Consider the following 27,094-nt stretch of genomic DNA (forward strand, 5'->3'; position numbering starts at 1 on the left):
CTTGTGCTCTGTGCTATTGCATCTTGCATCCTGTGCTATCGTTTCCATGCACCCTGCAAATCTCCAGGTTTGCACCTTACATGTTTCCCCCTTTTGCCCTGTACTCTCCCTTGGAACCCTGTGATCCTCCAGCCCTTGCTCCCTGGCTGCTTCCTTCATTGCCTCCAGAAAGCACCTCTTTGCACACTGAGTTGTACCCTCTCTTGTCCCCTGGAAAGCTCCCTCCCTTGCTCCCTGGGCTGCTCCCTTCCTTGCCTCCAGGATGCACCTCTCTGCACATTAAGCTGTACTCTCCTTTGCCCCCTGTGATGCTCACTCCCTTGCTCCCTGGCTGCTTCCTCCCTATGTCCCTACTCAGTGCTTAATTTGAGCTGATGTTTTTAAGTGTTTGCCATTGCATTTAATTGTCAACACTAGCACTTATGGCAGTCTGCCACATGATGCTCTGTTTTTCAAGATGAGCACAACAACAGTTGTCGATTAATTCTAATGACTAATACCTGCTACCCAAGCCATTCTTATAGTTTTGGAGGCTTGGAATAGCCTGAGCTCTCACATTTGTAGGAGTGTGATGGTTAGCAGTTGTGTTGGTACAGTCATTGGCAGTGCTGGCAGAGACAATAGGTGGTGCAAGCTGCAGTGGCCTCCTGACAAGGGCCCTGGCATTTATATTTTTTACACATTAAGTACTGCCTTGGCTGCTCCCTTCCTTGCCTCCAGAATAGGCCTCCTTGCCCTCCTGCTGCTCCCTCCCTTGCACCCTGGCCGCTCCCTTCCTTGCCTCCGTAATGCACCTCCTTACAAACGAAGCCAGTGGCATGACAAAGGCCCTAGCAACCCACGCGGTGTGGGGTGGCCTCCAGCTACAGGCCCCTCCCCCAGTACAATACACTGTGCACGGGCGGCTGCCCCTCACTGGGTCCTGGGGGAGGGGGCCCCCTCAAGGTACTTTGAAGGGGGAGCTCAAGTTTTGTTACACCACTGAACTGAGCTGCAACATCCCTTGCCCCTTGGCTGCTCCCTCGCTTGCCCCCTGGCTGCTTCCTTCCTTGCAGTGCTTAATTTGGAAAATAGTGAGTGCTGGTTCCCAAAGCACTGACCAGAAGATTGCAGCTGGCTCTATTAATTGTCAGCGGGACGAGGACCAAGGCTGCATTGTCCTACATCCACCTCAGGCCTCTTTAATGCGCTGTTGTACACTTTCTGCCCCCTTTATCTCACTCTTGCAGGTCCCTGCTGTCTCCCTTTGTAGCAGTTTTATCGTCTTTCTATTCCTCCGTTTTTCAAGTTTGTGTGTTTGCACCATCTTTCACTCCGAAAATGTCTGACGAGGAAAAAATAAGTGACTGCCCCTAAACGTTAGTGCTGGTGCCCCCCACCGGCAACCACCAGCTCAAATTAAGCACTGCTTCCTTGCCTCAAGAAAGTGCATCCATGCTCCCTGTGATGTTCCCTGCCTTGCCCCTTGGCTGCACCCTGCCTTGCCACCTGGCTTCTCCCTCTGATGCCTGTGGCTGATGCCTCCTTTGCCCCCTGTGATGCTCCCTGCCTTGCCCCATATGATGCTCCCTCCCTTGGCCCCTGTGATGCATCCTCCCTAGCCCCCTGTGATGCTCCCTCCCTTTCCCCCTGTGATGCTCACTGCCTTGGCCCCTGTGATGCTTACTCCCTTGCTCCTGTGATGCTCCCTCCCTTGCCCCATGTATTGCTCCTTCCCTTGGCCCCGGTGATGCATCCTCCCTTGCCCCCTGTGATGCTCCCTCCCGTGCCTCCTTTGATGCTCCCTCCCTTGCCTCTAGAATGCTCCCCTCCCTTGCCCCCTGGCTTCTCCCTCCATTGCCTGCGGCTGATGCTGTGGCTGGTGCATCCCTTGCCCTCTGTGATGCACCCTCCCTTGCCCCCTGTGATGCTCCATCCCTTGCCCCCAGCAATGCTTGCTGCCTTGCTGCTCCCTCTATTGACTCCAGAATGCTCCCTCCCTTGCCCCCTGTGATGCTCCTCCCTTACCCCCGGCTGTTCCCTCCCTTGACTCCGGAATGCTCCTCCTTGCACTCTGAGTTGCACTCTCCCTTACCCCTCGGCTGCACCCTCCCTCGCCCCCTGTGATGCACCCTCCCTCGCCCCCTGTGATGCGCCCTCCCTTTCCCCCTGTGATGCCCCCTCTCTTGCCCCCTGGCTGCTCCCTCCCTTGACTCCAGAATGCTCTTCCTTACAAGTTGAGCTGCTCCCCTTTTTCCTGTGCTTCTCCCCGCCTCCCTAAGACCCTACGCTGCCCACTCCCTGGAGTCTGTGATGCCCCTTAAATGCACGCATCCCATCTAGTTCTCTTGAGGGCGCCAGTCATTTCTTTGTTTTTGTATACTGGAAAGGTCTTCGCAACATTTTAACAACACATAACAATCACAGTGAGAGTATAAGGCCCAATACTGCAAGCTTCCATAACAGAAGAGCTGTCACATGCGCACACAGAGCAGAAGCCTCTTTGCCACAACTGTGCGGGACGTCTGTGTAGTAAAAACTCTCACCCGCTGCTCGCGCTCTGCTCCTATGCGCGTCTTCTCAGTATGTCAAAGCAATAGTCCCTTACTTCACTACGTCAGCTGATAACCCTGCTGTTTTGTATCTGCTGAGGTGAGCCTGGGGTTTGCCTTAAAAGGGAGCCTCCTCATAGCACCCTGGCACTTGACTGCTTCAGTTTTTCACAATCTGAGCTGACAGACAGCAGAGGAAGAGAGCCTACGAGTCATCTATGAAATAATCTATGAAATAATACGACCACAAAAAAGTGAAACGTGTGGAAAGCCATACACCATAGGTAGTGTATGCTGAAAAGTAGCTCAGCGAGTTAAGCACTAGTTGCGGAGACATGAGCGTAACTGTAGACCATGGTTTCAAATCCTAGCAGGGCTGACTGACTTTCTTCCTTCTGAGGTTGAGAGTATATGTACTATTCAGATAAGGGGCATAAATATCTGTTTTTGATGTCATTACTTAATTGCAAACCTGCATTTAAAAGACATTGTATTGTGATAGTGCCTACAAAGTGGGGTCCCCAGTAATTTGTGGTTGGGGCAGTGGCTGTACCGGGATTGCAGTCTCTCAAGAAAGAAGGTTCACTGATTTTCAGAGTTATTAAATAACCGGTCCTTGTTTATACATCGCTTTAAGACATAGAATATCACAACAACAGCCAAGAGGGAATTTCAGGTAACACAACCCAGAAGAACACATATTAGTGGCATGGTTATTGATTAATGAAGGGTAATATAGGGCATTACGGTGATATTACAGTGCTGCCAAGGTTTTAGATTGCTTATGTGTGACATTTTTACAATTTCAGTGCAATTATGAGTGATATTCAATGACTATAATTGACACTTTCTTGCGAGCAAAATCAAGCAATGAAGACGAGGGAAACATATAAATATCAGAAATTACACCGATTTGAGCAACGAGAAACTCTAAGATCTTAAAACTGCTGCAAAGCACCCGAAATGGAAAGGCACTAACCTAGTGCACAGTTTACTTAGGCCCATGATGATGATGTGCTAAAAGTAAATTGATTAAGGAATGGAGAAGATACTAGTGGCACTTACTAGTCTGTAGCAAGCATAGCAGTGAGAAGGTATTGGATTTATATTGCCACCCATGCACTACAGTCAGCAAGTGTTAAGCCGCCCCATTTACTTGGCCCCATTACTCTTAACAGCAGCTGCAACATAGTTCTGGGACACTCTCAGGCCCGGTCGGGTAAGAGTGCCTCTTCTGAGGTGCTTATATAAGATTGCCCATGTGTCTGAAGTACTCTTACGGCTGTCTTGACCAACAGAGCTGACTGCCACTAGGTGTCACTGTCTGACAGCTAATTGAAAAGAATAGAGCCACTCAGAGCAAGGTAGGGAATTAGAGATACCCCAATGAGCTTTCTCTTCATCTTTCTTGCGTGACAAATTACCGCTCATGCAGAAATGTAACTTAAATTGCGTTATCCTAAGGCGATATGCGTGGAACTTGGCAGGACTGATACTTTCAGATGCAGAAGTCCTCGACATCGCCAAATGGATAACAGCAAGTCCCCTCAAACTCAACTCCAACAAAACAGAAATCATCATCTTCAGCCCCAACAAGATAGTATGGGACGACTCCTGGTGACCCACCGCCGTTGGACCACCCCCAACACCCTCCACCCACGCATGCAACCTCAGCATCATCTTAGACTCATCTCTCTCCATGGCCCAGCATCTCAACACCATATCGTCCTCCTGTTTCAACACCCTTTGCATGCTACGGAAGACCTTCAAATGGATTCCCTTAGAAACAAGAAAAACAGTCACCCATGCCCTCATCAGCAGCAGGCTGGACTACGGCATCACCCTCTACGCTGGTACCACAGCCAAGCTTCAGCAAAAACTCCAGTGAATCCAGATCGCATCCGCACATCTCATCCTCAACCTCCCCCGCCACGAACACATCTCCGCTCACCTCAGATCCCTTCACTGGCTGCCCATCAGCAAAAGGATCATCTTCAAAGTCCTTATCCACGCTCACAAATCTCTCCACAACACTGGACCAGCCTACCTTAACGAACGAGTACACTTCCACACACCTACTCGACTTCTCCGCTCCGCTGACCTCGCCCTCGCCACAGTCCCCCGCATCCAACGCACCACCTCCGGCACCAGATTCTTCTCCCACCTCGCCTCCAAGACCTGGAACTCCCTCCCGTCCAACCTACGCAAGACCCAGGACCTCCTAACTTTCAGAAAGCACCTCAAGACATGGCTTTTTGAGCAGTAACGGCAACCCTTTTCCCTCCTCCCCCCCTTCTCAGCGCCTTGAGACCCTAACGGGTGAGTAGTGCGCTTAATAAATTTTTTGATTGATTGATTGATTGAGTTGAGAGACAGAAAATTTGCATACAACTAAAGAGTACCTCACTTATTTTATACATTCAGCTGGGTACAAATAAATGCACTCTCCTACATTGTGTTATCAGAGTGGGATTAGTAGGCGAGACACTTCTGTCATTTGATCATTTGTGTGCTACTGCTGCCATCTTGTTTGTGGGGTTTTTCGTGCACGCTACGATGAACGTCCTGCTGACGTAGGACGTTACATTGCTCGGAGAGTGATGACGTGTAGTATGCAGACTCGATTTAGCAACGGAGTTAAAGTGAGCTGTCTGCTGTTGCAAAGCTTTGTTTCTTCTCAATTTTCACAAAGTTCTATGGAACACTTTGCAAAATTCACAAAATTGTAAATTGTTAGGTACGAAAAAGTTGATTGTTGAAATAATTCCGGATGCGGAAGACAATCTTGAGATTAAGATTGTGCTTACATTAAGCATTGTGCATAGAAACCACTGCAAACGTTCTTGCTGTGAAAAACGTTTGCAAATATTTTTCATCTTAGTTGTGTTTGGTGATAGTGAGAATGATCTCGCAGTGAAAATGATCTGGAAATGTACATAAAAACTTTGCACAAGTGACAGAAAAGTGTTTGCTACTCTCATGAAGTGCAAAAGCCGTGAATTGTGTAAAACTTTAATGGTGTGATAAATATTTGCATACATCAACACTGGTCGAAAATGCGTAAAGGAGAGATAACCGACAAGGAATGTGCCTGATAATGGAATACTCACACAGTCAGTGGACAGCAGGTTGAAGAAATGTCAAAGGCACAGGTCTGACACTTACCTACCAATTCATGCCATATCTAGTTACCCAGATATTCTACAGCTGCTCCTATCCATAGCTCGTCCAAACACTGATCATTATGTGCCTTTGTACTTTATCCAAACACTGACCATCACTCCTTCCCCACCCAACTCATCATCACAACTCAAGCTCAACTACTTACCATCACTCACTATCCTCATTCGCCCAAACACTCAACTTTGCTCATGTTAAACCCAATCACTTCCTCGCTCTCCCTTCCACTCTTCAAACACTATGACTAAGTTGCCCACTCACTCACACTGAGTATCACTCATGTAACCACAAAGCACTACCTCCGTATCACACACCATCATTGAGCTATCACTCATCCAATCTTTCATTCCAAGCACACTATCACACAACTCCTACTTATCTTTAAACACGCCCTCATTGCCTCTACCATTATCATCACTCATCCCTTGACTCATTCACTCACTCAACCATACTCAGCCCTCACTCATCCACACACTAACCATCACTGAGCTCCAACACCGCCACACACTGCTCTCATGCACATATTCACCATCACTCAACACATAACTTATCCAAACATTTGCACTACCTCCCCCTTGCCCAGCTAAAGAAACACTATCACTCACCCACCACTCTTTCAAATAGTCACCATCCAGCACACCTCACTCATCCAACCTCCGCCAACACTCATTTGCAACACAATCACTCTCTGGCACTTATCCACACTGTAGTACGTGACATATTGTAGGCTAGAACTGTGAAAACAGATTTTTTAAGGAACTCAATACATGAAATCCCCAATTGGAGGAAATACGTTTAATTCAGAAATTCTGAGAAATACATTAAATGGAATATCATTATAGGTGCATAAGAATCCAAATATGGAGTAAGGATAAAGGATCTATGCAAACCTTGCAAATAAAACAACAACAAACTATTTTTCAAGAATAATGACTTTTACACATTACAAAATAAGCATACAGAATGGAATTTCAAAACAAGGCTATGAATTGGTTTCTTTGAAATGATTAGTGCCATTCATCATGAAAATTTCTATTAAACATTTTAGGTGAAATGGTATTCTATGAATTAACACACAACCATCCAACCAATCATTCACACTTGGGAACTCACTAACCCTTCAAGGTACTGAGTATTTTATAAATGTTGTCAGTCATTCATTTAGTCATAAGTAAGTACGTTCCCTCCTTCCAAAACTCTCCGACCCTTAGGGTCCAATTCACAAAGGGCCTCCGCACTTGTGGCGGAGGCCCCGCAGTGGCGGTGGGGGACCCGAACTCGTGGGGGGCACTGCAGTTTCTCATTGTGAAGGTTCCGCCACAAGAGTGGGGCCCACCACCACCACTGCGGGATCTCTGCCACGAGCGCGGAGGGATTTTGTGAATGGCCCCCTGAGTGACTCACACATTCGAGCATCACACTCAGGGACTCATTCAGTCAAACACACATTTTAGTCATACTTAAACATAACTAAAGCCCGTGAACAAGTGAATTGGTCTTTGCTAAGGTAAATACAGCTGCTAAGTATTTTGAACAAGGACTTCATATAAAAAAGCTAACTTTATCCAGAGAAAATCTTCAAAGTACAATTGATTTGTTTATGTCTGATATTAAATAAAACATGCATTGTTCCTTTCTCTCCGTCACAAAGAAATTGCTTCTGAGCCTTAAACCATGCTGTGCAGTAAACTATTTACACATATATCTGTCTGTCTGCTGCCTTCTAAATACAGAGTTACTACTTAAAATTTGGGTGGAACACATACCTTTCTATAGCGCGTGCATTGCAGAATGAGACAACCTACAGGGCCCGGCAGCTCAGAGGCACTCGTTTTTATTACCCATGAGCATAAACTACATTTTATGGCGATCCAGAGAGGTTTACTATTGGGTCTGGGGCGCCATTTTAAGCCAATGTTGGTTAAGGGAAGTCAGTGTTTAATTCTACTCTCTTGACAACTCGCGACGCAGCAGCCAGTTTCTTTTCCCAAAGCTCACGGGTCCCACAGCTCAGTAGCTCAGAGAGGAGCCCAGCCCCCGGGCTCTTAGTGGAAACAGTAGCGTCACAAGGACGTGATGGGCCCCAATGCAAGCAAGGAACTGGGACCCCACTGCTCTCCAGTTGAGTAATAAAAGAAAGTATTATTGGGGTGCAAACGCTTGTTTTCCCCCTCTGACTCCTGGTGCCACTGCACCAGCTGCTGTAATTATGGTTACGCAACCTGGCCGTAAACGTTCAGTTGCCGGACATGTTCTAATGCACGCTGTGAAGCTAAAACCTTTGGGTGGGCAACCATGTCTGATAGTTAAGTCAAGTGACCTGAATCCGTTCTAATGATCCACAAGAAGTTGAGCATTCTTTCACAATCCAAGTCTTTGTCTTAGAAAAACGTTCTTGGTGAAGTGTTCTCTCTTTGAGATGTTCCACTGACTCACATGAAGTGGGAAGTCTTTGGAAGGCAGTCCATTTCTCGCTGATATTTTGACTTGAAAAACTGTTCTTGGAGAGGAATCTTTTGGAATTTGTCGTATCTCTACCTAGTAAGCCAATGAATTAAGTACATTCTTAAAGCTTTTTGTGTTGCTTCTCTGCACACAAGATGGAAAGGGTTATTTGAAGTTGGTATTTGTCTCCATCTCTGGTCCATTGGCTCAGCCAGTTCTTACAAATATCCATCAGCTTCAGGAAGCGTGAGGGAGTCAACCTATTTTTCAGATCTTGTGGCAAGGGCTATTAGTTCTTGTAGCTATTCTAATGCCCCAGAAGAAGTAAAGAATCTTTGGGAGTCAACGTGTGCCTCAGATCCTGGTCCAGTGACTTTGACAATCATTGCTTGGAGCTACGGGTGTGCATTTTAGGGGCTCTAACAGAGCTGTTGCTGGTCAATGGAGGGTACTGTAGCAGTAGAAGAGAACAGACATCCTGTTAAACTCATCAGCAACTAGGGTTGAAGGTGTACTTTTCACCTCACAGAGAACTAGGAGTATGGTGGACACTTCTTAGGTGAAAGAGAGTCCTGCGTTCCTCACAGGCGGCAATTTGATGGTGAGACAGTAACCTCTGGCACCTGTTTTATGTCAGCTTTCGGACCCTGTTGGCAGTTGAATTTCCCTACTATATGCTTCTGGAAGAGGTTCCTGAACAAAGGGTTGGAGAAGTAGTACACCAGTGGGTCCAACATGCTGTTAAGGTACGTGAGGCTGATGGTGATGTAAAAGACGGCATCTGCTGACCGAAAGGCGTCACATGCAAGGTGTTTGGGGCATGCTAAGACCAGTAGGATGTACACCCGTGTGGCTACACTGGGCAGGAAGCACAAGATGAAGACCACCCCCACTGCCGCCATCAGCTTGACAGCTTTGTGGGCCTTGGCTTTTTTATCCATCTGCCTCTGCTTCAGACGCCAGGTAACACCGAAGGAGCAGTACAGTATTATGATGAGTGGTATAAAGAACTCCAGCAAAAAGAGGCAGTCATGCCAGACCGCATCCGAAGCTAGGCAGATGGTGAAGCTGTCGCAATGTGTAGAGTTGGACACCTCTAGGTGGGACTTGCCCAGAAGGTAACCAGTGACTGTGATTGTAATCACCCAGACCAGGCATGCCAATCCTGCTGCCATTCCATTGGTGATGAAGTTAATCTGATGATGAGGATGGACCACCTTGAAGTAGCGGTCCAGGGCGATAAGTGTGAGGAAAAAGATGCTCCCAGCACGGTTCATGGCAAGCATGAAAAGGGCTAGCGTGCATGGGAAGTCTCCAAAAATCCACTGTTTCTTCCTCAGGTAGTAGTCTGTGCGAAAGGGCAGACAGATGATAAGGAGGAAGTCAGCCAATGCAAGGTTAAAGAGGTAAACCGTGCTTGGCTTCCATGTCCTCATCTGGAAGCAGAAGCCCCACAAGGCCACACCGTTGCCCAGAGAGCCCAGTATGAATTCCAAGATCAGCACAGGAGGCAACAGGTTTGAGTGGGGATTGGCCTCAAAAAAACAGCACGACTTGTTGAACATGGTCTCACAAGGAAGGAACTGTGAATGACTCCAGAAGTCCCTAGAGGAGCTGAGCTGCAGGTGGTAGTATGCTAAGCAGTTGATGGAGGCGTAAGGATGGTTCCTCTGACCTATTATTTTTTTAGGTGGAGGGGTATTACTTGTGTGCCCAAAGTCCTTGGAGGAGTAGTGATGTTGGTGGTGAGCACCTTCACCCTCGGAAGAGCTAGGCTGGGTACAGTGTGCTCAATAATGCAGGAGGAGATGGGCTGGTAGTTTTACGCTTAGCAATTCTAGGAAGAGTAAGTGGTTTGTGTTCATGGTTTTTGGGGGAGATCGAGTGATGGTTGTGTGCTCTACCAACCTTATGTCAGCTGGTGTGTTGTTCTCAGTCGTCTTCAATGGAACAAGGCTGATAGTGGTTTGATCAACAGGCCTGGAGGAACTGGCTGGTGCATGTGTTCTGTAGTCACTGAAGGACCATAGATAGTAGTAGTGAGGTTAATAGAGCCTGGAGGGGCTGACTTGCAGAAGGTGTAGTTACTCATTCAAGGAGGAGCTATGCTAGTGGTGTCATGCTCATTAATTTCCAGAGGAGCTGGGCTGGTAGTGATATACTCAGTACTCTTTAGAGAAACTGGGGTGTCAGAGGTTTGCTCAATAGTTCCTTAAAAAGCTAAATTGTGTTGGTGGAACAGTGTTCAGTGGTTTTTAAAGGAGCAGTGATAGTATCCATGTTGTACACAATGTTCTTTGAAGGAGGTGAGCTGATAGATCCCTGCTCAGGTACACATGAGAAGCTGCGCTGGTGATGGTCTGTTTAACAGTCCATGCAGGATCTGAGCTAATAGAGAGGTGTTCAGTGGACCCTGCAGACTTTTTGCTTGGTTTGAGAAACTAAATAGTGCAACTTTTTATGTTTCCATGAGTCGCGCCTCCCTGCTATGAAGCAGGTAATTCCAACTGGTGCCAGCAAACCCAGATGATTTGGGGTGTCCTGAGCTTGACAATTAGGCAAACAGAACTTTACAATAAAGTCTGCACATTAAAGGATACAGCACAAAACAATTCTGGAAGTGTTAATGAAGTTCCTAGACTCTTCTTTTCATTTAATTGTCGGAAAAAACGTTTCCTCTCAGGAGTCATTAAAACACCCAATCAACACGGCATGTTTCAGATGCACCATGCATCCTTCAGTAGGATTTGATGGGTATTAGCGATCCTTCAATACTCAATAGCCACCAAAATATCTGTGGGCTGTCCTATTTGTTGATCCCTAGTGAAGCTGGACTTGTGGCTGTATGCTCATTGGTCCCTAATGGGGGTGGCTCAGTGACCGAGAGCTTAGTATCCCACAGAAGAGCTAGACTCAGTGACCCATTGCAAAGCTGGACTAGGGGGTAGTTTTTAGTGTCCTGGTAGGAGCTGGGCAGGTATTTTATTGGTCCCTGCAGAATGTTGGCTAGAGGTGGTAGATTCAACAGTCAGTGGCTAGAGAAGCTGGGCTGATGGTATAGTGCCCCCAGTGGTCCCTGGTGGAGCAGGCTGGTGGCAGGTGTGTTCAGTAGTCCTTGTAGATGCTGGATTGGCAGGGGTGTGCTCAGCTGTACCTGGAGAAGATGCACTGGTGTTAGTGTTCTCAATAGCCCTAAACTGGGCTGATGCTTAATGACTGCTGCTTGTTCGAATGGTGCTGGTGTTTTCAGTAGTCCATGTAAGTGTTGGGCTTGTAGTGGAGAAGTTGAGATGGTGGTCCAGTAGTCCTTAGCTGGAGATGCTGGGCGAATGGAGGAGTGTTCAGCAGCTCCTGATAGAGATGGGCTGGAGGTGGTATGCTCAATAGCACCTAGAGACGCTTGGCTATTGCCTCAAGTCCAGAGGCCCCTGCAGAAGGTTGACAGGTGGTGATGTGTTCAGGAGATGAGTTGGTGATAGTGCGTTTAGTGGTCCCACTAAAGGTTCGTGCCTGGTAATCGTGCTATGTTCAACAGTCCCTTGCTGGATGAGCTGGGCTGAAGGTGGTATGCTAACTAGCACCTGGAAAAGCTAGGCTGTTGTCTTGTATTCAGATGCTCTTGCAAAAGGTTGACTGACGGTGATGTGTTCAGGAGACAGGTTGATGGTAGTGTGCTCGGTGGTACCACTGATGGCTCTCGCTTCTGGTAGTTGTGCTGTGTTCGATGATCCCTGGCTGGATGAGCTAGGCTAAATGGGGTGTTCTCAGCAGTGACTGGTGGAATCGTGTTGGTGGTGTGCTCACAGAGGGTAGCGGACACCGTCTTCTTGCGCCTCCGGTCTGTTCCCTGCCACCCTGCAATGTGACACAGCTGCAGGCTTAGCGTTGACACACAGTGCAGTGAGATTGCGTGCTGCCAGGAGGGAGTGAAATTCTGGTGTTGCTCAGGTTGAAGATGTCCCTGCACCTATTAGCTAGGATCACTCTCAGATAAACACTGATAGGAAGGAGGTGTGATAGTTGATGTGTTCTGAATTGCTGTTTCTTTGTGGAGAACCTAGGCAAGCAAACATTTTGCCATTACCTTCTGATTCATTTACTTGCAAACATATGACACATCTTGTGCTTATAAATCATTTTAAGCAGGCAATACAGTTCTTAACAAAGAAAAAAACTGATTAATGAGTAACTTTTAGCTAAAAAAGCAAACTGCAATATTTATGTTACTTTTATAAAAAAACAGGGAAAAACGGACTACATTTCAAACTTAGGGCCATTTAGTCTATTCATTATTACGCAAACACAGCATATATTAAGTAACTGCACTTTCTTCCATTGTTTGCTCTGGTGCAAAGAGCTGTATGCACTATATTCTAGGCTGAACCATATTTGCTCTATTACCTTTCACACACTGGGTACAAACGATGCAATGTAGCATGTGCTCTGCATTTGTACTGTTGTTACGTTGGCATTTTAACTGTGGGCTGCAGGGAAGGCTAGCGGGCTGCTCTCTGAACTGGATAGGCTGCCATGACCCAACCATGAATGTTTCAATGGCCCTATTTTAGTCGCAAACGCTAGCAATCTGGGTCTGGTTATAAAAAAAATTTCCCCAGGGCTGATTTAGGTTTACTGGGGGGCGAGCATTGGACTGGCCTATAGGCCAATCAGTAAGTGCCCAATGGGACATGCCAGTGAGTGGGATTTTTTTAGGTTCGAGCGCACAAGTGCTCCGTCCCTGTGGTAATCTCTCTTTGGGTTTTTAACACACCCATGTCACGGCTGTCACTTTCAGCGGTTCGTGGGCTTGCCTTTTAAAATCTGCTTGATTTCATTAGTAAAAAGCATGCATACATCATGCTTTTTACAGTGTTTAGCACTCCTCAAGCGCACCGGCCAACTACTGAAAACCTATGAGGTTCCATATTTTCAGCCTGGTTTCAGTACTACTTTATCTTTTTATTTTCCACGCAGTGCGATCACACTGAGTTTTACATAGCGCAATCGAGCTAGTTTTTTTTCTTTCAATTTATGTGCCAAGAAATGTCCGGTTAGCAGTTTGCAACGCTAATAGCTCTAAAGCAAATGCGAGACCTGTTGCATTGCACATGCTTGTTTGACTTTGTGGGCCTGTTTATGGTCTGCTGAGCTGATTCCAACTGTAAATGTCTCTGTTGCAGGTGCAAATCCGTGCAATCTTCCATACCTCGCAAAAACACTTATACAGCGTAACTTTACAAGTTCAAAACTGTCCTGATTTCCAACAATAGGCCAATATTTTGGGTATCTGATTCCCACTTTTATTTTGTTGCCCAGGATTATTTCCTGGCCCAGTCCCACCATGGTCGTGCCTGGTTATTGGTGGTAATAAACCTTTGCACCCAACTCAAGTCAATAAGAATTTCATGGGACGTGTTCTGAAGGGGTTTGCTGCCTTAGCACAGCCAAGAGCCTGACTGTTTTTATGCCCCATTCAGAGTGTAAAGTGCTGAAATCATTTAGCCCAATATTTCCCTCCCTTAGGTCTTTTAAACAGCACAGCTCAGAAACTGCAAGAGTCAAAACTCGGTCGAATTGCACTGTCTGAAATAAAGCAGTAGCTGGGAGAACTATTGGGTTAAATCAATTTACTTTACTCACTGTAAATGCATAAAAAACAGACGCTTAAAAAAGTTTCTAATTTGGAATGCAAAATCAGGGTCGGTGGTATGCTGTCCCTTGCAGGCCACCATACCAGCATTTGCAGCCAATCCCAAATGGGGTCACAAAAAGGAAACTGACTGAGGTATTAGTTAGGCAGGTGGTTTTGAGACCTGTTGCAAATTGGCAGTTTAGGATTTACCTTTTTTAATCATAGTTCACATCACAGATTGCATACCTGTTCCTAAAACAATTAGGGGGTCATTCCGTGACCGCCGGGGGCTGGGGTCGGCGGGAGCACCGCCAACAGGCTGGCGGTGCTCCGCAGGGCATTCTGACCGCGGCGGTTTGGCCGCGGTCAGAACAGGAAAACCGGCGGTCTCCCGCCGGTTTTCCGCTGCCCTCAGGAATCCTCCATGGCGGCGCAGCTTGCTGCGCCGCCATGGGGATTCCGACACCCCATACCGCCATCCTGTTCCTGGCGGTTCGCCCGCCAGGAACAGGATGGCGGTATGGGGTGTCGTGGGGCCCCTGGGGGCCCCTGCAGTGCCCATGCCAAGGGCATGGGCACTGCAGGGGCCCCCGTGAGAGGGCCCCACAAAGAATTTCAGTGTCTGCTTAGCAGACACTGAAATTCGCGACGGGTGCAACTGCACCCGTCGCACCTTCCCACTCCGCCGGCTCCATTCGGAGCCGGCTTCCTCGTGGGAAGGGGTTTCCCGCTGGGCTGGAGGGCGGCCTTCTGGCGGTCGCCCGCCAGCCCAGCGGGAAACACAGAATCACCGCGGCGGTCTTCGGACCGCGGAGCGGTGTTCTGTCGGGGGAACTCTGGTGGGCGGCCTCCGCCGCCCGCCAGAGTTAGAATGACCCCCTTAGTGTGCAATTTGCACACACTAGTTTGCAAACTAGTATTAGTATATTGGGCCAGAGGCTCCCAAGAGAATAATGCACACATAAATAAACAAACTCATGATACTGCACATCAGTTACTGTACACTAAATATGCTGAAAGGGGGAATCGAGGATGGGAGGTCTATATTGTAGGGAAATATAGTAAGCTACTGTTCTTCGATGTCTATCTTATAAAACACAAAGAGAGTTGTTTAACATTCAAAGAATGGTAGTGATAGCGCATCAGAACCTTGATAAGTAAACTTACAAGGAGACACACCAAGGCAGACAAACCTTTTGACCACGTTCGGAGACTTCCCAGAACGGGATATCTTTCTGGCATCACAAATCAATATATCAATAACTCAATCAATATTCGCAATACCTAATCAACAAGTTAGTCAATAACATTCAATAAGGATCAATAAAACGAACACACCATGACCTTTCAGTCATGAATAACCACACCAATTTAGTTACGAGTTAGAGCATTTATTTCCCTATTAGTTACAACCTAATATCATTTCCGTTAAACTCATTAGCAATCAATCTGATTAGTAACTCTTTGAACTTTGTAATTAGACACACAATTAATCAATGCATAGAGAACATTTATTCAGCATTATCACATCGTTAATAAGAAGCAGTTTAACAAAGTCTCAGAGTACAAGGTTCAACAAAGCAAGAATTCTGTCATTTGTCTATTTGCGTCAGATATTAGTGAACACCTTAACTAACCTCAAATTAGCATTGGCATGTTGGGCTTCATGCAAAACAATTTGGCAAACACAAATTTGGAAAACATCTAACTATGGCCTCTATCAAAAAGCAGTTGGTACCTAGAAAGAAAAGGCAAACAGACAATTACAATTTTCATCAGATAGTTACCCCTCCAAATGAATCAGCAAACAGCGTCAGTCTTCATCCTGAGGACATCAGTCGATTCACCATCAGCAAGGATAGGACAGGGCAAGGTCTCAGTATGGCATAGCTAAAGAATAAGCTCTTCCCTCATAAGGAGGAGAAGTAAGTATCAGGTAAAAAACGAATAGAGGATGGTTTAAGTATCATGTAAAATAGACGGCAAAGTCTCAAAATGGCAAAGTATGGCTTAGGGTAGAATGTCTGAATAATGGCTAATAATGGCTGATTTCTCCTCGGGTAATGCAGTTATATAAAAACTGTCAAACTAGCCCTTAATTCCCTATTGGATCTTTTTTTGGTGCAACATTATCTCTGTCCAATAATTCTCCGCGCACCTTACTAGAATTTTCCACAAAACACAGTGCTCATGCAGTTGACTGGCTCCTGTAATTGACGTCTTCATCGGGTGGAATGTCAAGTAAGAAAAGTTACACTTTACGCTCCAGTCAGTAGTCCCATTGTCTTCTCCTAGTCTAGGCCGCCTTGCACCTGTCACGAATTACACTGTTGCATTCAGCAAGAATGTCTCCTTGAGCGAGTCGGGTCCCATGAGAAAGAATTTACTACGGCTACACACACATATCTAGCTTCTGGAAAAGTACAGCGTCGTGTCCTTCAGGAAAGCAGCACATTTCACGTTAGAAAACACCGTTTAATATGAGACCAGGCAGCTAGGCCCAGACCCTTGCTAACTAAGGCCTAGTAATTTAGTTTAGAAAAACCCCTAATACAGGACTCTAATCATAATATACCAATACAAATTCATACATTAGTACATTATTAATTCATCATTAATTAGTTTCATTAGTTTTCGTGTACATTGGTGGCCACTCCCCGTGGGCACATTTCAGACGCATGTATTCTTTTTCTATGTTAATACATTTTCTATGCAGCTTCATTACACAATATATTGCAAGGTTTTCATGTTAATATTGATTTTAAAGGTCACACTCCAACAGTGGCAACAGTAGTACATAGATAAAACGGTGTAAGAGGCACAGTGAGCAGTGCTTAGGTGGGTGGTAAATAAACGACACCCAAGTTGTGACATTGATTAGCTGAACTTCAGGCCTCAGGACAGTCAAGCAGAGATTTCAGGCACGACAACGAGGGTGGGCAAATATGATGGGCACAATTATGATTTGTTGAATCCTGGCTAATATCAGGCTGGTATCGCGATAAGATCACACACACTAGTGATCCAGCAAGCCCTCACATAGACCTCTCGTCTTGAGTACAAACAAATGCACTTGCCATGTCCCTGTGTGAGGTAGTGGTGTGTGCCTAGAGTGCAGTGGGATACAAAAAGAGACGTATACTGCCCACAAATCATTTGTGTGCTATGGATGCCAACTTGCCTGTGGCTAAAGGCTCCTCTCTGTCTGCACAGGTGCCATGAAACAAGCCCCACTGACATGGGACTCTACACACTGGAACAGTGGTGTAATGGGATGCAGAAGTATGAAAAGGACGTAGATCAGTGGTTTTCAAACTATTTAAAGCCACGCCACCCCAAGTAGAAAAACCAATCATTGCCCCCCCCCGAATTCTATTAAATTGACAATGTTTCAAATGTCTAGACTTATTTAAACAATGTAGATAAGTGTAGTTACTATTTTAAAAATGCTATCAAATACATGATGCCAAAAAACTATTCTGTCAGGAAGGCCTTCCTAACGTGTGAAAGTATCCACAGTGTGATTATTAGAAGGGGGAGGGGGTTTTGAAAAGTATTTGAAGTCTCCTCCCTTTGGACACATACTCCCAGCTTGGCTGTAAATGACAAACAGAGTGGGTTACTGAAGCTCATGTTTTCAGCCTAAAACAAAGCCCTGTTTTCAGCATAATGCTTCTCTTGGCCAGAGTCTGGCGCCCCTCTGGGATCATTGAAGGCCCCCCCTAGGGGGGGCTTCCCCCCCAGTTTGAAGACCCCTGACATAGATAGTCCCAATTCTTAGGGAAGAGTTGAACCAGCGGTCATGGGGCTGATAGTGATCAGAGTGCCAACCTGCATCAGGTGGGAGAAATGCCAAAGGCACAGGCCTGGCAATTTCCTATCCAAACACTTCCCTCCATAACTTACCCACACCTTCCACACTTACTCATCTCTATTTTCCCTTCCATTCACTAGTCACTTTCTGGCCTTCCCCAAAATATCGTCTGACCATGAAATCCTAGACAGGTGAGATGCAAAAAGTACCTCATGCCACCAACCCAAGTTAAACTACTCTTTACACTGAAATTAAAAAAGCTGTACTAAAAACAAATGTGCTTTGCTGAAGGGACTTATCATCTCCTGAGACACTTTGACGTTTTAGTCCGCTATATTTTTGTAGTCAATATTTTTGTACTTTACATAGTATGTAAAGACAATATGTTTGTCCTCGATATTTTTTCTGTAAATAATTTTGCACTGTAAAGGAGAGAGAGAGAGTGTGTGTGGGTGTGTATGTGTGTGTGTATGTTGGCAACAAGACTACTGTTGCAATCTGATAGAGACCTCTAGCCACAGATTCCTTAACTGAGTATATTCCCCAGGCATCAGACTAGATTCAGAAACGTTTGATGAGCAGTAGCCCTGCATGTCAGTAGGTGGTATAGTTCAGCTCTGCGTGGCATTGTTCGCACTCAAAATGATGTGCACGGTGCATATGAAGGTGCCATCCCAGCGTGCCAATGTCAATTTCTTTTGTGACTTTCCATACCAGAAGCACAGAGCAACAAGGACCACAGACCACTGGTGTGCAAAGCTAGGGACCTTAGAAGGGGGTCAAGCTTTTAACTATAAACAGTTCACAAAGCGGGGAGGATGGGAGGGTCGGTTAGGAATCTGCAGCTACATAGAGTCTCTCCCAGATAAGGTGTTACCAAAGGTAAGTAACTTGTTCCTTTGATAGAGACTTCTAGCCACAGAATCCTTACCTTAGAATAGATACCCAAGCAATACCTCCCCAGAGGTGGGACTGCAAATCAGATTAGTCTAAAAAGTCCTGTAGGACCGAACAGGCAAAGTGACTATAATGCCGGACCTGACTGTCCAGGCAGTAGTGCTTCGTAAATGTATGAAAAGAACCTCATGTTGCTGACTGACAGATATCCAGTACAGCAACATTGCAAGCTAATGCAGCAGTTGCGTCCTTTCCCGCTGGTAGAGTGAGCATGCAAGCCCTGAGAGGGTTGCTTTTTGGTCAATACATAGAAGATTGTGATGCAGAGGACTACCCATTACAAGGTTTCTGCACGCCATCCTTTTCTTGGCTGTGACATACCCCATGAAGAGTTGATCATTTACCAGAACTCTTTTGTGCGGTCAGAGTAGAATGGCAAAGCTCTCTTTGGGTCCAGCGAGTGGGGTCTTTCCTCTTCTTTAGAGGAATGAGGCAGAGTGTTGAAGGTAGGTAGAGTGATAGGCTGGTCTACATGGAAAGGAGTTACCACCTTTGGTAAAAAGGATGCTCGAGTCTGAAGGACCAGCTTTTCTGGATAGATTGTAAAGTAGGGAGGATTTGCAGGCAGTGCTTGTAACTCCCTGACCCTCTGGGCAGATGTTATCACCAGCAGAAAGGCCATTTTGAAGGTTAGCAGTCTGAGTGGGCAGCTGTGGAGCAGGTCAGCAGGAGCACACTTCAGAAACGTGAGTACCAAATTCAAGTCCCTCTGGGGCATAATAAAAAGCCCTGGTGGAAGCATATCTTGGAGAGCTATCAATAACCTATGTACAACTGGGCATTTAAAAAGGGATGGCTGATCGGACAACCACAGAAATTTGAAGGTGGCAGAAAGATAACCTTTCAACATGCCCAAAGCGGAGCCCTGCTGGGTCAAGGAAAGAATAAACAGGAGGGCTTGGGAGAGAGGTGTAGACAGAGGATCAACTGAAAACTGGGTGAACTTGTCTAGTAGAGTTGTAGAACGATAAAATGGTGAGGGTACCCTGCACAACAGGACTTAGAGGGTCATTTAGAGACTGATGGATAGAGACTAGCTGGCAAAAAACCCATTTGCTTACTTCTCAGTACCACTACCTAAATTAGAAGTGGGGGAACCTTTGACCTAACATTCCACCCGTCTCTAGGTCTCCAAGTCTCAATGGCTCATTTTAAGGAAGGGCAGCCACAATGTGACCCATAGCTGTTCTGAAGATAGTGTCCTTAATGTGCAGAGAGAAAGCTCCCTGAATGTCAGGGCAATAGTTTAAAAAAAATAAAATTGTAAATCAATCTCTCGCCTGAGGTTATCTCAGAAGAAAAAATTAACGCCGATCAGGCTAAGCTAGCATGGCACCCTCTCAATATCAATCAGTTATGTTATTTGGCATAGTGCACTAATCACCTGAGAGGGTATCCAGGCACTAAGGTGCTTATATGAAGAGCCAAGTCTTTAGCTTCCTGCAGAACTCAAGATGTGAGAAGGAGGCTCGGATGTGTTGAGGGAGGTAATTCCATGTCTTGGGTGCAATGAAGGAGAATCAACGACCTCCAGTTTTGCTTTAGCGGATGCAGGGAGTGTGTGCAAGTGAGGCAAAGGAGTCTGAGTAGGTTGGTGAAAGTGTATGCAGTGCCTTTAATGCTCCCACCACAAAGGTGCACTGAAGCCACAGAGATCCCAGCCAGGCATGTGGGGAGCTCAGGGTAGTGAAGGCTGGACCGCAGCTGACCTGGCAGTCAGATGAGCCTCCCATCAGAGAATGAATGACCTTAGTTGGCCCACATTTACCACAGTAACTTACCTGCAGGATTCTAAACTAGAGCAAACCACCTTTGAAGTAGAAGTCTTGTAATTGTTCATTAAGCAACCTAATATTTGCCACTGGTGGCTGCAGATTCACAGCACAAAGAAAGTTTGCCATTTTTTCTGATTTATTGGTTAATGGTTGGAGGGAAGGATTTCACCATTTGTTACTGTGCAACAGAGGAATACACTGTCAATGTAGTGTTTAGCGAGTTTGCAGAAATATATTGTGCAGTGGTGGCTGCCACTAAACAGGGGTGGCAGGGTGGGACAGGGCATGAAAAAAAATTAAAAAGGTTAATAAAACGCTTACCTTTAGGGGAGACTCTTTCGTCTCCCCTCCGTCCTCTTCCTCTTCCCGGTTGAACACAGGCTCACAAGCATGACGGCAGCGTTTTTATTGGTCTAAGCGGGAGTGGGTGCCTGTGCATGATCTCCACTCGGCTGTGCAATGCAGCAAGGTAGAGAACATGCAAAGTCAGCATGTCTATTTGACCAGCCCAACACGGCCAGCCAACCAGACATGCACACTTTGTGCTGCAAAACCTCTCCTACAACCCTCCTCCGGCCCCCTCCCTCCAGCACAGCCCCACCCACCCATCGCTCCCAGGAAAAATAAAATGATAACATTGCGTTAATATCATTTTATTTTTCCTTTCCCCACAATCCAGTGGGACGATGCTCCTCTGCCTTAGAAGAGGAGCTGCTCCTGCAATTGTGGCAGAACCAAATTCTGCTACAACGCCATTGTTCTATGCGTGATAACTTCAAGTCCAAGAGCAAGCTGAGGTTTACATGGTTGCATTGAGGGTCTCCACTGCATCCTGTAATTTTGAGAACTTCACAGGCTAATGCCTACTGGTTAGATTAAAGTGCCATATTATAGTAAAGTGCAGTTTTAAGCTACATGAATAGTTCCCTCATTCAAACTACTGTCAGGGTACATGGTTCTTAACCATGTGCAAGATGTGGAGGTCTCTACGATGGATTCTCCCATGCCTCTGCCAACACCATATTAGCAGTTTCTCAGAGAGCGTCGACAAAGGCTGTCTTTTCAGTTCCATAACTATAAATTGTGGTGTGGTTTGTCTGTGGTAGATATCCATGAGCTGAAAACACAATCCCTTCAAAACTGATCATTTCTTAATGATCATTCTAACACTGTTGCATATTAATGAGGTTTGACCTCTACCACCACCCTTCTGAAATATGGTCTTTAGGGATATCTGAAGATCCTTAAAATTTGCAGCTCTTCTTCAAGGTATAAAGCAAAATGGGAAAAACGTCTACACTAAAAGTTCTCATTTGGAGCCTGGCAATAAATATGTGTGAATGTATTCAGATGCTCTATAACCATTAGGCATTCAGGAAGTAAAATGTTACCCCAATATTTACATTTTACTGCTCTGGTAAGTGCCAAAGAATGCTGTAACACATGGAATACCACATCTTTGCTAGTCCATACATTACCACATTTATTTGCACTGGCCAAAGAGGACAATTACCATTAAATTAATTGTTTTTATAAAGGAATCTAATGGGAATATGCTGTAATTCCATTACCATGCATTTCTACGGTTACCACTGCGCTCCAAATGAGAGCAAAAGAGGTGGAATGGCCTTTGCTGCTGTAAAAGGAAACCGTCCAGGGCCATTCCAGTGACTGACTGCCACTGAGAGCCACACAGGTACGCCATGTTGTGCGTGAAGTAGGAGCCTTTGCAACCTCACCTACATTTGTATAAAAAGCAAAAAAAGCAAACACATCAGTCGAAAACACAAAGGGAAAACAAACTCGCTGCAGAATATGACAGTGAGTTTGACCACTTTACTCTGCAACCGCACTTTGTCAATCACCATCCGTTCCCCAACCTCTGGAAGTCTTGCATTTTAGGACTGAATCTGAGGTGAGCAGGGAATAGGCGATGTTTCCCTCATTTTTAGGTTGAGCATAAGCGTTCGATCTCGTTTATATTTTTAGTATGCATCTTATGGCTTAAACCGATTTAATTTGCCGATTTCATTTGTTGGTTGCTAGTGGTCAGTTCTGCCTTTTTCTCCCTCCTTTTTCTGTTGCAGAGCAGTGACCAACTACTGCATAATTCCACTTTGGTTTCTTTATCTGTTGCTGTGACAGACTGTTTTTGTTATTTCTTTGGTGCTCCCCTGTCACTGTGGGTGTTTTAGGCTGGTAGCTGCCTGCATTTTATTGCAGCATTCCATTCCTCCCTCTCCTGCCATGTCGCTGACATTCGTTTTGGCTTTATTCCAGTGCTGTCCTGGTTTACCTCTGGCTCCTAAAAAAAGTTTATTTTACAAAAAAAAACACCTATTTATTTAGCTCACTGCTCACGAAAGACACAATATGCCCTTTCTGGTAGAATGTAGCTAAATCTAGAAGCAATGATGTGAAACTAGCTTAGCATCCCATCACATCTCGAATCTCTCCCTCCAGGGCCCCTCCCTGCCAGCACTCACAACATCACACACAAGACATTGCTTATCTCCTATATTGGGGCCATAAGTCTTCTCAGGCTGCTCTGCTGGTTGAAATGTGAGGCAAGAATGCTTAGAAGACTTTTCATTCTGTTAAATAAAAAAGAAAATACTTTTCCAGCCTTATTTTCCAATTTCTTTTCAGAGGTTTACACAACGCGAGGTAGTGCAGTCATCTTGTCTCTCCTCAAGGGCTTACGATTTCTGATGCTCTATAATCCTTTTAAAGCACCATTTGTTGAAAATTTTGCAAAACACTACATACATTTATAATGGTTGATTCTGCAACAGTATGTTCCAAACTATATTTATGGTGCCTTCTTGCTAGCTGGCACTCTGTGCACATGTTGTGCTTCATTTTGTATTGCTAAGCCCAGATTGATTTTAGTATTAAACACACACTTGCTCCTATAGCATTGTTTTTACATGGGAGTGATATGATTTATGTGCTATAAAATGTATGTGCCTTACTGGCCATTCAGTAATAGCAGATTCTTATATATAGATGGCAGAACTACTATCCCCGCTTACATTTCACTCATTTTGACTTGCTTTACTGGCCCTTGTCAAATGCAACACCACACAATTAAATGCCACACAATTCCACACCACTCAAAATAATTCCAGCCCTCACAATTTCACTCCATGCCACATAATTCCACACCAAACCACATAATTCCACTCATAAAGAAAAGGTGGTTAAGTAGGGTAATGGCGCTCACAATCTTATACCAGTAGTAAACCAACATTCACATATATCAAACTAATGTTAAAAGTGTTGAATGGTGCTCTGTAAGGGAACCACCCAAAACCCTAAAAAATAACAGCCATAAGGTTGTTATACATTTGTAAGAAAATCAGGCACACGTCAATCCATTAAATCCGATTGGTGTAATGAATCTCTTTATTCCACTTGATAGTTCTTATAATTTCACATTCAGCCTGGCCAACATGTGTTCATTTTCGGATAGGATTTTGTCCAATGAGGTAGTTTGTGTCCCTATTTAAAGTTGTCTCTGTGTATGTCTGGGCGTTCCTGTGTGTACACTAAGGAGAAGTGGGGTACTAAGTGAAGGAAGTTCTCTTCTCTGGATTCTGAGGAGGCTTTGCAGCTGGATTGACCTACGGCCGGCTAAAGTATCTCGGGCTTTAGTGTCCCTCACAGTATTGGAGGTTCAGGCCATGGTTGATGCTGTAGTTTCTAAAGCCTTGGCCTCCAAGAGTAAGGCTAGGCGGTCTTCAGCCTCGTGGCAGGGTTATGTAGACTCGATGATTCAGATCTTTTTGAGCCTGAGCGACCAGTGGTTCCTAATGAGAAATTCAGATCCAGGGACGAACTGGTGGAGTTCCTGGCCCAGGTAAGGATCAATCAGGACAAAGTGCGACCTCCAGTGGAGGAGTCTACTGGGAGGCTGTTCCTGCAATTCGCAAAGCTTGTAGCGCTGGCTTTGCCTTTGCATACATTGATGAAGGAGGCCTGTTCTGCCATTTGATTGGTTTTGTTTGACCAATGACTTTGTGTTTCACCACTGCGCATATTAGTTGCTCAATGTTCACCAGTAGCACATTGTATGTTTTGTTCAGCCTAGCCGCCTATTGGCTTTGACATTGCATTAGCCATTACATTCTGTATTCTGCCTATTGGCTTTGACATGATGTATTCAGTTTAGCTGCCTATTGGCTTTGACATGCTATTAGATATTACATGCTGTATTCAGTTCAACTGCCTATTGGCTTTGACATGATATTATATATTGCATTTTGTATTCAGCTCAGCTGCCTATTGGCTTTGACATGATATTATACATTGCATTTTGTATTCAGCTTGGCTGCCTATTGGCTTTGACATGACATTAGACATTGCATTTGATATTTAGGTTAGCTGCCCATTGCCCTTAACGTGGAGTTAGACATTGCAGTTGAGAATCCAAGCTGTATTTTTCCAAGCTGTGTTTTTGCACAAGATGAACCAAGATGTTTTGTTCTCACAGTAGACTAGACCTGATAAGAGAGGGTACACTGGTTGTTTTTCTCTCTGCTTGAGCTTGGGAAGAGGAGCAGTCTCGGAGACCTGGCCAGTCTCCAAAGGCTTGCGTAGTTTTCCCGAGTCTGAGAGGAGGGGGCACACCTTTGTAACGAATGTCACAGGCTGCAGAGATTCAGATTCGGTTCTGCCTGACTTCGTGCTGGAGCTTGGCGCCAGTTGCCAGCATCCCGTGTGGGTAGATAAATCTCTTTCTCGCAGCTGACAGGGAGTCATCAGCTTGCAGACCCTAGAAAGATGAAGCTGTAAAATAGTTTCCCACACGGTGAAGTATTTGTTTTGCTTTGCATTCAATATCTTATAAATATAACCTGCTGTGTATATTGCAAACTGATATATTTTGTTTGATTAACGTGTGCTTGAAATCTAATAATTCGTCATTCATAAAAATTGTGGTTGGGGAAGAATTAACAACAATAAAAGTCTTCTTTGAACTCAGAAGTGCATTCCTGATATGTTATGTAAGTGCTAAAAAGTAGATAAAAGCAAAAGCACTACATTTGGTACCAGAAGTGGGGCCGGGCCGGTAAGAAGCGGTTGAGAGGTCGTTAAGAGCCGGTTAAGGGGTTTGACGAGTTAGTAGATTTCTACGTGCACACTTTAAAAGTGTAATTGTTTTTGTTGTTTGGAGAATTACAGAAATTGTTTTCTGTTTGGAGAATCACAGAAGCACGGCAGACCATGTTTGAGAATGCATGTGTTGTTAAACTGCCTGATAGTGCTTTGAGAAATAATTTCTGTTGTGCATATTTAGAAAATGTGTCTTTTGGAAGTAATGATGACAGAAATGTTTGGATACCTTTATCTGCTTACAGAGAAATGCAGGAGAAATGTAGGCAGTTGGAACATGAAAATAGGAATTTACGTGAGCAAATTAGCCAGAATACATTAATTCAAAATAATGCTGAAAGTTATAAAAATGCTGTTTTAGAAGAATCTTTCTTTTCCCATTCCAGTAATGAGGGGGTTAAGACAGCTTCCAGCTGCACTGAGCCTCTGTGTGAGCCAGGGTTTTTGGCAGCCAAAATACATTCCTTAACTGATAACACGGACTAGAACAAGAGAGCTCAGAATGTGATTTACGAGTTACCGTTGCAAAATGCACAAGTAAAACGAAAGATTTTAGAGCAAGAGACACCGAGTTTCATTAGCTTGTTTGATTTTTGGAAACAGAATAGCCCTCATTTGAGTGAAATCCTAACACTTTTGTATATGGTCACTGTGAAAAATAATATGCAGCTGCGCGTTTGTGATTTGGCAAATGAAATAATGCAGACTTTAGGTTTCTGCACAGTGAAATTGAGTGCAAACACTGATGTACATGTAATTCAAGAACAAGGAAAGAAAATAGTGCCCCTAGCTAGGATCATACAATGTATCTGGTACTTGCAAGACAGGGCTAGAGTGCCACAGGTAAAAGAGTTACTAGTGAAATTGTGTGCACCATTTGAATTTGTGTCCCCTGAAGATAAAATGCATGTTTGTTTTACTAATGATTCATTGATTGAAATGTTGTTTTATGGCACAGGAGAAGGAACAGCGTTGTACAATGTGTGCCAGATTTTAAAGCAAGAGCTATGTGAGATGTGTCCTTTTTATGCTGATTCTTGGTTCATTGCTAATGTTTTAGCTGTTTGTTTTTCCACATGGCTTGCACCTAACTGGTTCAATTACCTTGCAGATGTTAAAGAGAAAAATTCAGAGAGAGAAGTGTACACCCAGAATTCTGCCTTAGTGGGGATGGCTAAGTGGGTGCCCCAAAAATGTGAACAGCTGAGAGGAAAAGCCACTTACAGGTGGGCAGAGATGAGAGAGATGCACATTCCCCTAGATTTGATAAAAACTGTGCAGCACGCACAAAAGGAATCTGTCATGCAAGCAGTCACAGAGCAGTTGGGGAGAGGAAAGTTACCAGGACAGAAATGGCAAAGTGATCAGGTTTTAGGGCAAGTGATTGCTGCAAATTACCAAGGAAGAATCGAAATTATGCTGATACTTAGAAAATAATCTGATTTATTGATACAAATTGGAGACAGAATGGCCCAAATTGGCAAAAATGCAGTGAATGGAGGTTTGGTAAAGAAGGAGTCTGCCCCAGCCCTTCTGACAGTGCAAGAAAAGGGAAGCTGTGGCGCAGCAGATAAAAACCTCAGTGCTGATGTGTGGGCTGAAGCCCCAAGTGACCCTCCAGAACCTGCAGAAAATATAACAA

The 27,094-nt window shown here is 45.1% G+C and overlaps 1 protein-coding gene across 1 annotated transcript; it reads right to left on the reverse strand.

The window, feature by feature from the left end:
• Positions 1-8,737: 8,737 nt before the first annotated feature.
• Positions 8,738-9,721, reverse strand: LOC138265163 (hydroxycarboxylic acid receptor 1-like). The gene has a single exon (XM_069212711.1). It carries the CDS (start codon positions 9,719-9,721, stop codon positions 8,738-8,740), a length of 984 nt encoding a protein of 327 aa, XP_069068812.1.
• Between the last annotated feature and the right edge of the window lie 17,373 nt (positions 9,722-27,094).

The sequence above is a fragment of the Pleurodeles waltl genome, chromosome 11, assembly GCF_031143425.1.
Source record: "Pleurodeles waltl isolate 20211129_DDA chromosome 11, aPleWal1.hap1.20221129, whole genome shotgun sequence".
Classification (NCBI taxonomy): Eukaryota; Metazoa; Chordata; class Amphibia; order Caudata; family Salamandridae; genus Pleurodeles; species Pleurodeles waltl.